At 40.6% G+C, this 13,635-nt stretch overlaps 1 protein-coding gene across 1 annotated transcript in view; it reads right to left on the reverse strand.

Annotated features, from left to right (window-relative positions):
* nectin1b (nectin cell adhesion molecule 1b) overlaps positions 1 to 13,635 on the reverse strand; it is a 70,360-nt gene that overhangs the window by 20,375 nt on the left and 36,350 nt on the right. The window contains exon 2 of the mRNA XM_008308976.3: positions 724 to 1,095. Within this exon, the coding sequence (XP_008307198.1) occupies positions 724 to 1,095 (372 nt within the window). The remainder of the gene's footprint in view (positions 1 to 723; positions 1,096 to 13,635) is intronic.

Below are 13,635 nucleotides of genomic sequence, written 5' to 3' on the forward strand. Positions count from 1 at the left end.
CTTAAATGCGGCATGGCCTTAACTAAGAATGATGTCAAATGATCTGTCACCACAATCGGCACATTACATTATTATCTGTCAAAGATGTTTAGGTCCATATGGATGAAGATCCTTCTAGACGTTGACAACATCTCACTATCAGAAAGATCAGTTTCGCTGGTTAACAACAAGCTTGTGGCTGAGAGTTTTGAAAAGAAAAACATTACTCCTACTTGAGATATTTTTAAAGGCAACCCTGCTAAGAAGAGGTTTGAAGTGCTTTTCTTTTTTTTTTCTTTTAAAATGTTACAAAAAGGATATCTTTTTGCCCCATCTTGTGTTTTTGTTGCCTCCAGTCAAAGGGCCTGACATGTTTTTACATCCCTCAGAATCCACATCAAGCGAGTGGTTACATGTTCAATGACATTCCTCCTTAACTGAGTTCTAGATGTAGAACCAGATATTACTTCATTGTCTTGAAACAAAAATAACAACGATGAAAATATTTTTGTTATGTTGTATCTTATAAGATAATGGGGAAAAAACAAGGCTCATTCAGCTTTTTGTATTTAGATTTTTACAAAAACATAACATGTAAAAATGGATGTTTGAGGATTTATAAATATAACTATAAGTATATTTGTTTGAGGATTTATAAATATAACTATATACTATATAATTAATTGAGAGTTGAAATGTTTAGAAAATACTTCTTTCTATTTTTTTCCATATATTTCTGCTTACCAAATACTGTGAGGTTGACCATATTCTCCCTGTTGCCTGCAGGGAATGTGGTGTACTCGCAGATGTAGGCAGCTTCATCAGACAGCTGTAGGTTGGAGAACACGATGGTGGTGTCCTCCAGGGAGGGTGTGCGATGACGGACTGCCGCCTGCTTAAAACTGACCCGCTCTTTAAAGGGTGGCAGGACGGACACGCCGAGGGCTGGATTGGCGATGGCCACGTTCTGCTTGGTGCCGTTGAGAAGCTTCTGCCAGGTGACTTGGGAGATCTTGACAGGTGGGTTACTGTTGATGAAAATGCAGCGCAGTTCCACCTGTGAGCCCACGAAGCCAGACTTACTGGGGTCCATCTGTACCATCTGACCACTGCCAGCTAAAAGAAACAAAGAGAAAAAGAAAAAGTTAAAGACAACATTTAATTACAATTTACACATGTCCAAAGCCAAGCAAAGCATTTATTCAATAGCAAGTGCATGCACTGAAAGTCAAGGAGTGAATTCAGCCTGATGAGCAGTACACGCACGCACAACACTGGAGTTCAATCTGAAGGATTTGGCCACAGACTCACATTATGCCACAGAAGCACCGTCTGTTTCTCCATACATCAGGGCATAGTCACCACACAGCACTGTGTGTGTAAAATCTCGGGGATTTGCTGTTACCATAGGGGGCCTCATCTATACAACACTGTCTTTGTCACTAGTACTGCAGGTATAGATGAGATGGGAGGGCCAAACAAGAACCACTGCATGACTAATGAATGAGTACAAGGGCAATGGGATGAAGCCAAGTCATCGTTTGCTGTGTTTCCCACCACCTTCCTGGTAACACAAGGACGAGGCTATTGTAATTTTAATTACCCACGACTCTGTAGTACCTGAACAACTGCCTGGAGCTCCTATTACAAGAAACGATGTAAGTGTGTAAGCACTCAAAACAATAAGAACACCGGCGTTATTATATTAAAAACCCCTCCTCACTGTTATCTAACCCCTTGGAGCAAAATTCAAATTAGCTCTGACTGATTTCCTGTTAGGTCACCTTTGGTTTAGTCTTTGTTCACGGTGACCTCATGCTATGACACTTCCACTCCCCAAGCAGTTGCATAGGCCCAGTGTGTCACAACCAGTGGCTCTGTCCAAAGACTACTAAAGAATACTACACTGCTGCAGCCTGAGGTCCGTAACAACCCGGTAGAGTCAGTCAATGTGCCATTTTCTGACTGGACAATGACCATTACAAGCTGCCACAGCCATAATGATCTCCCATGCACCAAAAGAAAGACGTCCACATCTGCGGTTTAACACAACGGACCCATAAATCCTCCAGTAAATCAAGACATAAACCGAAAGGGAAATACTGTATGTTGTGCCCCCGAGTGGAGAACCGAGCCTTGCATGCACTCACCACAAACTGAGAAGGTGTTTAACACAGACTAACTGCAACACAATGATGAATAATCCCTGCATTTAGAGATAAAGTTTTCACAGGGGGTGCTTGTGTACGGACACAAGAGAGAGATCCATTTATGTCTACGCCCACAGAATACAATATCTGATGTAGTCTGTCTTCATCCACACAGGACGGAGAAGCCGAGAGGCTGCTAGAGGTCTGTGCATGCTGGCTGCTAACACAGTGTTTTTTCACAATTGTGTCTAATAAAAGTAGAAGTAGTCTGCTGAAGGACACCAGGGCACCACACATGCATGGGAAAAGAAAATGTTTGTTGGAGAATAAAGCTGTAGGACCAGTAATACGAACATCTTTTCATCCTTCTGTAGTATATATATATATTTTCATCCTGAACACATCAATGAAGACCTTTACAGATTTAGACTTGTGGTGTGTGTGAAGATGACAGATTGATTTACTAATATACTTTGACAGAGGGGACCGGCAACCTCGTCATCCACACCCTGAGAAACACCTGAGTCCTTGTGCACCCCGGGGCAACACTGTATCCCATTTTATTACGCCTTTGATTACCACTTGTGGCAGCCATAGTGCCATATTTCTTTGAAATAGCAAACACAATTTACTATGTGACAACACTAGTTAAAGTTTAATCTTAAGTTGAAATGGAGATGGCGGCCGTGTGTGCCAGACGGGGGGGCTGTAAAATCTCATAGGTGTGTTCCTGGAAAGACTTTGCCCATTTGAATCCTTAAACAATACAGACGCAGGCTGGCTTCAGGCAAATCCGCAGCCCCCGCCCCACCTCCCCTCCCGTCCCTCAGGCCCCTTCCTTCTTTGACTCTGATCCTCCTGCAATTTGATTGAACCAAATAAACAGCAGCTCGCACAAATGAAAACCAAAAGGAATACAGGCAGGGCTCCTACATGAAGTACTAGAGGCACCCGTGGGGACCCATTTTATTCAAGGACTGGAGGAGTCCTTGGCTGAATGCACAGTTAAGCTTTAATTACAGACTACACCACAGAGGGGCAATGTCATAGAAGAAGTGAGCCACATACATCCAGAAACATTATGAAGGTGGATTTTGTGTTTGTGTGTGGGGGGGGGGGCTATGGGACACAGCAACCGAGACACGGGTCTGGAAAACAGTTCAGGGAAAAGCCTGAAACTGGTGCAGATGCAAAAAAAAAAAAAAAATTACAAAAAGGGACAGAGAAAGACAAGGACGAAGGCGGAGCTTTAGGCAAATTTGAAGGTGTGTCGCACTCCTGAGGCCGGCAAGTGTGGCAGCTTTAGCTATTGCTGTTGCTTTGTCCTTATACTGACAAGACTGAGAATGGGGGAAGTCATGCCATTTACTGATACACCTGAGGCTTGGCAATGGAGACAGAGCCCTTTTTTCTTGTAGGAAAAGCAATACAAACAAAGCCCAAAGTATACCCGAGCTGGCAAAACATGAAGAAGAGAATAGTGGTTTGATTCACTCCAGGTAAACTGACTTGGACGGAGGGGGACGTGAGGGGCACTGTCTAAGCAGCTGCCGTGCCGTCTGGCTGTGCACTGATAGCAGGAGACTCCAGAGGCCGGGCCATTGATATGTTTACAGGACTGTAATAAGATCCAGCCTGTCGGGTGGTAAGGTAACGCATAAGCTTTGTGTTGTTTGCATAAGGCACAGGGGGAGGATAAATGAGCATGCAGCAGATGACATCCTTCAGTCAAATCACTCACCTATTGCCTAGACAATATCCTGGAAAAACAAAGAACCACTGAAGGACCTAGTTCTAATTACAAAAAAAAGGGTTTCAATCAATCTCAGGTTTTATTACACAGATGGTTAAGAGGTATCTTGAGTCATTACTATAAAATCTCACTACTGAGAGAAGGAAAAATAATAATTTAGAGACTCAACGCAATCAAATTCCCTTCATTTATTCAATGTCTAACCAGTAACAAAGTACCTGCTAAAACCAACACAACACCTCAAGTATAGGGGATCCGGCCCACACACACTTAAAATTATGCATTGTTGCAAGTCAAACAGCAGTCAGCAGGAGTCACCTTGCGAGAGTGAAACAAAAATGAAATAGGGCTGAAAAGATATGACACATTAATGGACCTTATTTTCATCCTTGATTTGAACCGCAACAATGACAATTTTGTCAGGAGGCAAAAAAACAATAATTAATCTGGATTTTGTCACAACACCTCTCAACCATACGTTACCATACACTATTAATGCTAATTTTTTGTAATTACCACAAAATGAAATCCATGCCTATTACTAGCTATAGGCTTATCACACAGAGACACGTCATCATCTCGTGTTTAATATAAAAATAAAACCTCCATTGTTACTTAAGTGAGACACTGCTGGCTGGAAACATTTGAGATAATGACTGTTTAATGTGGTCCCACTTCCCAGAGCAATGGCACGGTCCTCTCAGTTTCCTTATTCAGTAACACACATGCTGTGTTAAGGGGGGGTGAGTTATCCCCTCACACACACACACACACACACACCCCTCTCTCAAACACACACAGACACAGTCATTAGTTAAATGTTCATTCTCCTGGTACAACATTTATATTGTTTTTTTTCAGTGAGTTTATAGAGCTCCAACAGTGGCATTGTGCTGATAGAACATTACACAGAGACACGGCCGCTTTTCAAACGCGTCCTGAGATAAATCATGGCTCACACCCCGGAAGCTCCTTTGCTACGCTGGAGATTTTAACACATCCAGACAGGGTGCTTTGTTTAGCAGGAGCAGCCATTCACTATGTGTAAAGTAGGTAGGCTGGTGGCGGCCATTCAGCTTTTATGGACACAGGAAGAATTTGTTTTAATCTACACTAGGATGCTATTTGATGATTCTGCCCCTTGGTCTCCTGGGTAAACAGTGGTGTACCTGCCAAAGCAGAACTCCTTACTCTCTGTCTGTACAGGCAAACATGGAATCACAGAGGCAGTTGGAACCCGGTGGAACAGATGGTTGGGAGACCTGTTACTAATTTTCTACTCTCTGGTTTAAATTTGAAATACTCTTATGTACAACATCCTTTTTTTTTTTACAGAGGGTAATGTAACATCTGCTCTGCTGTAAATGTTAATGATTATCAAGAATATGTATTGTGTTATGCAACCTACCAATCTGCAAATGCTCTACAAAAGGGTTTCATCTTGAGTATTCCCAACAATTGGTTATTGGGGAAAGAGAGAAATAGGAGGGGGAGAGAGGTGGGAGCAGAGGTCGGACTGAAAGTCACAGTGATCACATGTTTATCATTTAGTTTCGTCCTGGTAGTGCCCGCCTGAATTTGTGTAATCACCTAACTCCTTCCAAATGTTGCTGTGCCCATCGTTGTCATTGATTTCAAAGTTCACAGCTTATTTCATTATTCCAAATACACATACACACAATGTCCCTAAGGCATTTCAAAGATTTGTGTGTGTGTGTGTGTTGAAAAGGCATGTCCCAGTGGAGTGTGCTGTGTCCTTTTTCTAATGTCCCCTGAGGTTAATATGCACAGTTCTTGCCTCCTGATAGGATATATTCCAGGGTTAATCTGGTATTTAGTTGACGGTGGTAAAGACAAATAAAAATAGGCACAAGATAAAGCCGTGAAGAGAGAGAGAGAGAGAGAGAGAGAATAAAAAGTATAAACAGCAGCAAAAAACAAAAAACTAAAAACTTAAACGCCTCCCTTCCCCTACACCAAACAAAGCCACCATGGTTTCGGTTCAACAACACAAAATAAACAGCAATGACGTTACTAGCCTTAATGTCTGGATGACATCATCCTCTGATAACAGAGGAGCAACAGTGAGTAAACACCAGGCCACATGCAGGTGGAAGGCGGCAGAGGAGTTTCGCTCCCCGGTAGACGGATGACCGTGGTCATTGCACTTGGTCTTGTTTGTCCCAAAATTGACACAAGGTCAAAGGGCACAAGTGAAAGTTTCGGGGATTGCATAAAGCAAATAGTATCTGAAATGGAATGTGCGATGTGAAAGCAATCCACCGATACTTAATAACAGTTTATCAGACAGATCTGAAGCCGCGGCACCAGGGAGCACTTACACAGACCAAACAATTAGTCAACAAACAATCTCTTCTGCAGAATGGGTGCAGCGTGCACACAGTGTACTGGGTATATTTTAATAATGCAAAAGTTTCCCTGGGCTTTCACATGATAACAACTATTACGCGTCTTAATAAGAAACGCAAGATCGATACATAACAATGACGCCACAAGACACGAGGCGGTAAGCTGCTCTACAGTCCCCGACAGGTCCAGTCCTGTCAGTGGCACAGGTATAGGATTTCAGGGGTTATGGCAGAGGGGTTAGATAAATGTGATGTAGGGGATTTTCAGGGGTTAGAGGAAAGGGTGAGCAGTGAGAGTGACACGCAGCAGGTCAGACATGGTGAGCAGATTACAGCACTCAGGATATTAAAGTGGAGGAGAGACCATGCTGCAGGCAACACACCTCCGACGGAAATCTCTGTATTAGCACAGGGTGACACAGACTATGACCAAATTGAGTTTGACACAGTTCAGTCGACATAAAAGTCACAATCACACAGCTGCTGCAGGAGCAGGCCTTCACGCTCGCTCATGTCGAGAGTCGCAGGCGAAGACGTCTCAGTGAAAGTGCTGATAAATTATATATGAATATAAATTATATATTGTATATTAAAGGTTCCCAACTGATGCGTGCGGAATCTTTTCACAGCTCTAACAAAGAGGTGAGCGGTGGCACATCATGGACTGCAGAACTATTCACTTTGTGCCCAATTCTGTTAGCCAAACAGAAAACTTTACTTCTTCAGCTACTCTGTGTATTTCTTTGACCTTCAACTCCCACTGTACTATCATACAGTAAGTATGTTGCGTGCCTCAGTAAATACAATACTAACACAAAAAATATCCTCGCCAGTGAAAACCAAACTTAGCCATATTACCAAGGCCATGTATATATTGCAGTTTTGTCTTTTTTTTAACAAACTAGTTTTTCAATTGTTGTAATATTACAGAAAAATGCACTGAAAATACATTAAGTATATCTTTAAATGCTGAATTAACTTTTGTAGTTTATTTTTTTCTAGTAAAGATTTGCATAGTTACATCCTTTTCCACCAGGTGGAGCAAGCATTTATATCAGTAAGAATTTGATGCCTACCTGTGCCTAGATACGTTGACCGTGGACTTGACGTTCTGATCATTTACATCAATAAATGATGCCGTTATGACACGTATGAACTCTGCTACTATAACAATAATATTGATTCCTGCCATTTTGGAACAATTTCCACAATGCTGAATTTTAAGTGAGGGCAAATAGACACTTTTTTGTATGTATATGGACGTTCAAAGCTAACATCAAAGCTCACAGTAAAGTATTTTCCATTGAAGTGATACTGAGGCCTGAGGTGCTGCATCAAAAAACTGGTTGTTTCATTTTGCATACAGCCATCTATTTATACAAGCTAAAAAAAACAGGCAGTGTGATCTTCCATCACTGTCCAGTAAATGGTCTTGTGCGCTGAAGTCACGCCATGGATCCTGGATCCTTTATATTTTATAAAATATTAACGTGCCAAAGTATCAGCTGGAGGTTTTTGGCCTGCCGAGGTCAGCATTGATGTTGTTGTTTCCAAAGCATTTACTGCAAACCTGACTTACTGACTATTAACTGGGCAACATGGCATAGTAGATAATCTATAACAATAGTTTTAGAAAAATATAGAGTGGTGTCCAGAGAACCCTCGTACAACCTCTAAGCACTCAGCAAATTTAGACACATACATAAAATCTGTCAGAAATGTGGATGAGGCTCCAACTGCATGTACATTACAATTCCTTAAGCACTTGAAAACTTAAAAAAAAAATCAAACAAGTACTCAGCTGAAACTGGATGTTCAATCATTGACTGTTTGCACACATCCATACGGCCAAAGTCAGGTAACCTTTAGAAATACTCAGTGAGAAAACACGTTATTGTTTTTGGTGTCTGACCCTTGTTGACCTTTATTGGCAGAGTTTTCCAGCATTTTCATTTATTTATTTTGCTTTTGTAACAAAGGGCAACTGATGCTGTTGAACTGAAGCCTTCGGGGAACGAGTAGGTGCAGAAGGAAGCAGGGAAATGAGCAGCGTTGCATGACTACAGGCTCGTTAGGAAAAGGGGGAGCTTGGGTAGAAACCAATGTTTTTTTTCTCCAAATATTTTATCTGAAATACAGCCGACTCCATTCTACTGTGTATTATCAAAGGGGGTCCGTTGACCTCTTAAAATTAACTGATGCTCTTCATATGACACATTGTTTTAAGAACGGAAAAAAAATGAGGCGCTGGTTATCATCGAAGTGCATCTCTAATGGTAATCAGGGCAAAAACATGACAGCGGGGGTAATGTTCTGCCTGTTGGTGTGTGACAGTTTTTTTCCTCTACTGCATTTCTGGCTAAGGCCATTTATACAGCACATCCATTAACATACAGGAGAGGGAATTCACACTCCAGCTGGAGTGGACAGTGGGCTAATGCCCCAGACTGCTATCAATTAACAGGGACACTTAGTATGTGTGTGACTCATAGTCACCATGAAACAAATGCTTTGTGTTTGTTAAAAAAAAATCCTATTGTCACTATAGGAAGTCTTCAGTCAACACTGCAGTTTAATAGCAATAAAATCTACTCAACTGTAGAACTGACAGTGTGAGAAACCAGTTGTGTCTGTGCTAACGCATGAGGAATTAGCGACAAACAAACAAGATTATGAATTTTGCCCTGCAGTCTCATCGTTTGGACAAGGATTAAAACCCTGTTTTTCACCACCAGAGGTTTGACTGTTCCCAGCTATTTAATCTGATAACGTAGAGGTGGGTTAGCGTACTTGTACTTCATCCTTGTGCACGTTATGTCATCATGTTATTCAAATAAGCTCTCATTCTGGTAGTGCGTGTAGATTTTTTAATAGGCATCCCTTACATCAGAGAGAACGACCTCAGGCTAGCAGCTAGTATGAAATATCTTCTCTGTTGCTATTAAGAAAATAGAAAAATGATTGAAAACATTTTTAATCAGAGGTATAATAGCTGTAGTATTGACAAAAAAAGTATGATCTATGGAGTCGAATACATGATTGATGTTGATAAGAGGCAGAGCTGGCTGCATGAGAGCATTTTAGCATAAATGTTGGATGCTTGGCTTTGCCAGAATTTTCCTCTTTTTCATGAGTGTTTTGATCATAAACCTCTATGAAATCCAGCGGTTCCTGGCAGAACTCTGAGACCAGGGCTCAACTATTTCCTAAACCACGACCACAGCCTATCTTTCCGAGGCGAGCGAGGCTCCATGTTCCACATACATATAACCGTAGGAATGCTCACCACATCTCAGGACCATGTTCATATTCTGCTGCATGTGCTTTCCAGCTGTGTGTCTTTCTCACCAGGCTTGGAGCTTCATCACATTCTGCTCTTGAGCTCAGTTAAGCCTCCATATGGTATTTTTTCAGCACATAGTACGCACCTAGTAACCATAGCAGCCAAATCTCTTTACGGAGTAATACAGTATATCGCCATCACGACGTTGAAAGGAAAACATAATGGCAAAACCAGTAAAGAAGACTTCAAAATGTCCCCGAAAAGCAACGTCTCACGAATCTGCTCGCTCAGTTTGTGATATTATTCACTAGAGTACTTTAAAGAGCATGGAATAACAACACTTTAATATCAGTACTACAACCGCTGGTCTTTGGAGAGGAAAGCAGCTGGCATGGAGACATAAGCAGGGAACCACAAAGCCACAGAAAGGAGAAAGGAACTGCCTGAAAGCTGACTCTGGTGGTATGAGTTACTCCAATCTTCCCTGGTCGTTAGACATCCAACAAAGTGTATTGACACAAAGACCCAGGACCCGGTGAAAAAATTGTACTTTTTTGGGGATGTGCAGCGTAAGAAAAACAGCATTGTCTCCTATGTGACTGGACACAGACGGAATGGGAGTAATCAATCACGGGAATCGAAACTCACAAAACGACTCTACTGGAGTCTCGGTTTAATCTGAAAACTCAAAGTGGGTGGGCTGTGGGTTTGGGGGCATTTAGGAAGAAAAGTCAGGAAATGAACTCATGAGCTGCTGCTGAAACAGAAGTGGTGGGATCAAACACAGCTTTAAGTTTAAACCGCCTGCAGCTGCCTTTATCAAAGATCTTACCAGTTAAGAACTCTATTGTCCAACATATAAAAAATTAGGAAATAATATTACCTAAAAACCTGGAAAGTGACATTTTTCAGTGACCTCAGATATTCAATTTTAGAACTGTCACTTTTTCTGAAACTCAAATTCTAGTTAATTTTCCACGACACTTCATTTTGGAGCCTTGCAATTTCATTGATAATGACCTTTTTTTCTGTGCTTCTTGCAAGGGGGCGTTAAAAAAAGCACTCTAAGGGGAGTGTGACTTGGCCAAAACCTTTTACTGTGTAGAACCCACCGTTCTTCAACTGCTCTCTTTTGAGAGGGGGAGTAATTGCATTGCATTTGTCCACTCCAACTTATTTAATGTTCTTCTTCAGCATCATAGCAACTTCTTATTTTACTGATTGGCCAAGAGGGGTATTAAAATTGATTAAAGGTCATGCTCTGCTGGGAGTACTTCTGTAATGAATCCTATAGTAATTACTCCTGACCATCTGAGACCATTCCAGCATCAAGGTTTTTATCTCAAATGGCTTCGAAGGCTAGAATTCTGCCTTCACTCGAAATGAAAATAAGTGTGTGTTTTTTGTTAAGAACTGTGTTTTTTGAAATAATTGTTGATTTTCATCATGACCTGACTCATTAAAATTTAGCAAAAATCTTTACCGTACATTAGTGGTTCCAGAGAATTGCTGCAACAAACAAAACAAAAAAGATGATTTTTAGAAGTTGTGTCTGTTTGTGTGGTTCTTTGATTTACAGTTAGCCTCAGGTCACTCAAAGTTATGCATCTGTTTATCTTCAACAGGTGTGAGGCCTTTAGGACAGAGAGCTTAGAAAACTAGCAAACAAATAGTATTTAAGCACCTGGGGAAGTTAACGTGAAAAAGAACTATTCCTGCAGTGATCCTGTTTGAAAAACATCCTGGAAAAAAATGCAGATTGGTGAAGAGGCTACCAGGGCCTGGAGACTATCATGTGGTTTAATGCAATTTCACTGTGGCCAACTTGTAACAGTCACTGCTCCGCTGACAGCCTCGGTATTAAATGCAATCAAACAAAAAAAAAAAATGTAGTTAAAGTCCAAATGCAGAAGTGGAACACGCCTGTAGGAGTGAAACATGTTCTGACCCGTAAGGCTTTGATCAACACATAAAACTGTTAGCTTGACAATCTTGATGGTGGATTACTGGATGGATGGGAAATAGAAGAAATGAAGAATGAAGGTTTAACAGCATCATCAGGCTTAGTCTAAATCTCCGTCTGCCAATCACAGACCAACTAATGGAAAAAAGACCTGGAGCTGCTGCCGTTTCACTCCGGGCATCAGTACTGAATCTTTTTGGAGCCAGAGAACACAGCAGAATCCCTGATGTGAGCACCTACACTTTGACATTAATAACCTTTGCTGACAGAGTTTACAGTAATGGTGGAGCTGGCTCAATGACACCGTGGTGTGTCCAGTGGGAGTTTATGACAGAATAGCTCTCTGCTGTATGTACAGGATTTTTCCTGAAGCCTGTGGTAACATTATTAGGAGCTCTTACCCTCCTGTTGCCCTCCCTTATTGTGTCTTTATTGCGGGATACTCATTGTTTGACAGGATTGACAAGCTCCCTGGCAGAGCTGATTAAAAGCTTTAAGGTCAGAGAACCGGGACAGATATCGAGCGAACACCTGTCTCAACGCTGTGAGTCAGTTCCCCTACTGGGTGTGTCCTCCACTGACACAGGATCAATGCCTCCATTAAGACCTGAACTGGACACTTTTTTGACAGCCCTGCTTTGCTGACCTGCCCCCGCTCCTGGCTCTTGTTGCTTCATTCTGTTTAACTTTGGTTCAGATAAAGGAGTTATTATATAAAATATCAAAATAGATATTTTTTTATCGATTAATTTATCCAAGACTCGGTTCAGATAAAGGAAGACATTTCATTTGTACAACCAGAAATGTTACAACAGAGTTATTAGATAAAATATCAAAATAGATATTTTTTATCGATTAATTTATCCAAGACTATTTGAATGGACAAGAAGTAGTAAAAAGTCTGAAAATATCAAACAAGAACAACAAAAAATAAAGAATGAATATATTAGAAAAATCTAAAAATTTATACCAAAGAGTAATGGTATAAAATATATATCAAAATAAAATAATATCAATAAAAGTATTATTATTATTATAAGAATAATATTAAATATTTACATATATGTATATAAATATATATACATAGATATATAAATATATATGTATGATTGTTTTACTGAGCATTGTTGTATGCTTTTTTTATATTGTAAGAAAATATCAGACTAACGTTAACAGACAGTTTAAATCAGTTCATCAAGTCAGTTATCTGAAATGTCAAAAAATGAAAACCCATTATACAATCAATGACCAAACAAAGAACACACACCTTGGTTACATGTGTGGTAACTAATGAACACAATGATTTGCACTATGACTTTTTCTCAGGCCGCTGATTTGCGTCAATGACTTGTGTTCCCACATTTAGATATCTAATGAAGATGCAGCACCAAATGAGATGAGCAAGTTTGTTCACACCTCAACAGCACAGTGTTTTTAAAACAGGTGTGAAAGTGGATTTGCAAAGAGAGAAAAAAGGGGGTGAAAGTGTTGGTGGCGTTACTGGGGTCACACCTCCATCTGCAGCTGCTCCTTCTCATGTTTCCATGTTCTCATTTATTTTCTCAGGAGCTGGATTTACGCAGTGATCGGAGAACAGGGCCAAAATAATGTGCTACAGAGAATAATAAACACTTTTTTGTTGTTGTTTTTTTTATTTAGGAGTAAATCCAAAGATACACAGCTACTTACTTTCCAACATTGGAAATGCAATTACAAAAGTTTATATCCAGGCCTTTTTTTTCATCACTGTTCTTTGTAATCCCTCCATTAACTTCTGAGTACATCTTATATTACACCCTATATTAGACCAAGGGTACATTTTCCCAGCTCTATTTCCCAAGGTTAAGCTAGCCTCCCCTGTGCAGAGCAGTTACTCCTGATATCAGACACAAAGCTCCCATTCAGCCTTCTTCATTGTCTTTATCAAATGTCCTGTAATCTTCCTCCTCCGTGTCAGACGTTTTTGTCTAACAAAGGATCTTTACAGACTCCAGAAAGACAATTTGTTCAACCCTAGATTCTTTTGTGTCTGGAATCAGTTCTTGCTACTACACCTGAGAAGCTAACTTTTATTTTTACACGTTTAGAAATTCATTAAGTCAAAATAAGTCTTCTGTTTTTTTTATATATATAAAGCT

Source organism: Cynoglossus semilaevis, chromosome 4, assembly GCF_000523025.1.
Source record: "Cynoglossus semilaevis isolate Cse_v1.0 chromosome 4, Cse_v1.0, whole genome shotgun sequence".
Classification (NCBI taxonomy): domain Eukaryota; kingdom Metazoa; phylum Chordata; class Actinopteri; order Pleuronectiformes; family Cynoglossidae; genus Cynoglossus; species Cynoglossus semilaevis.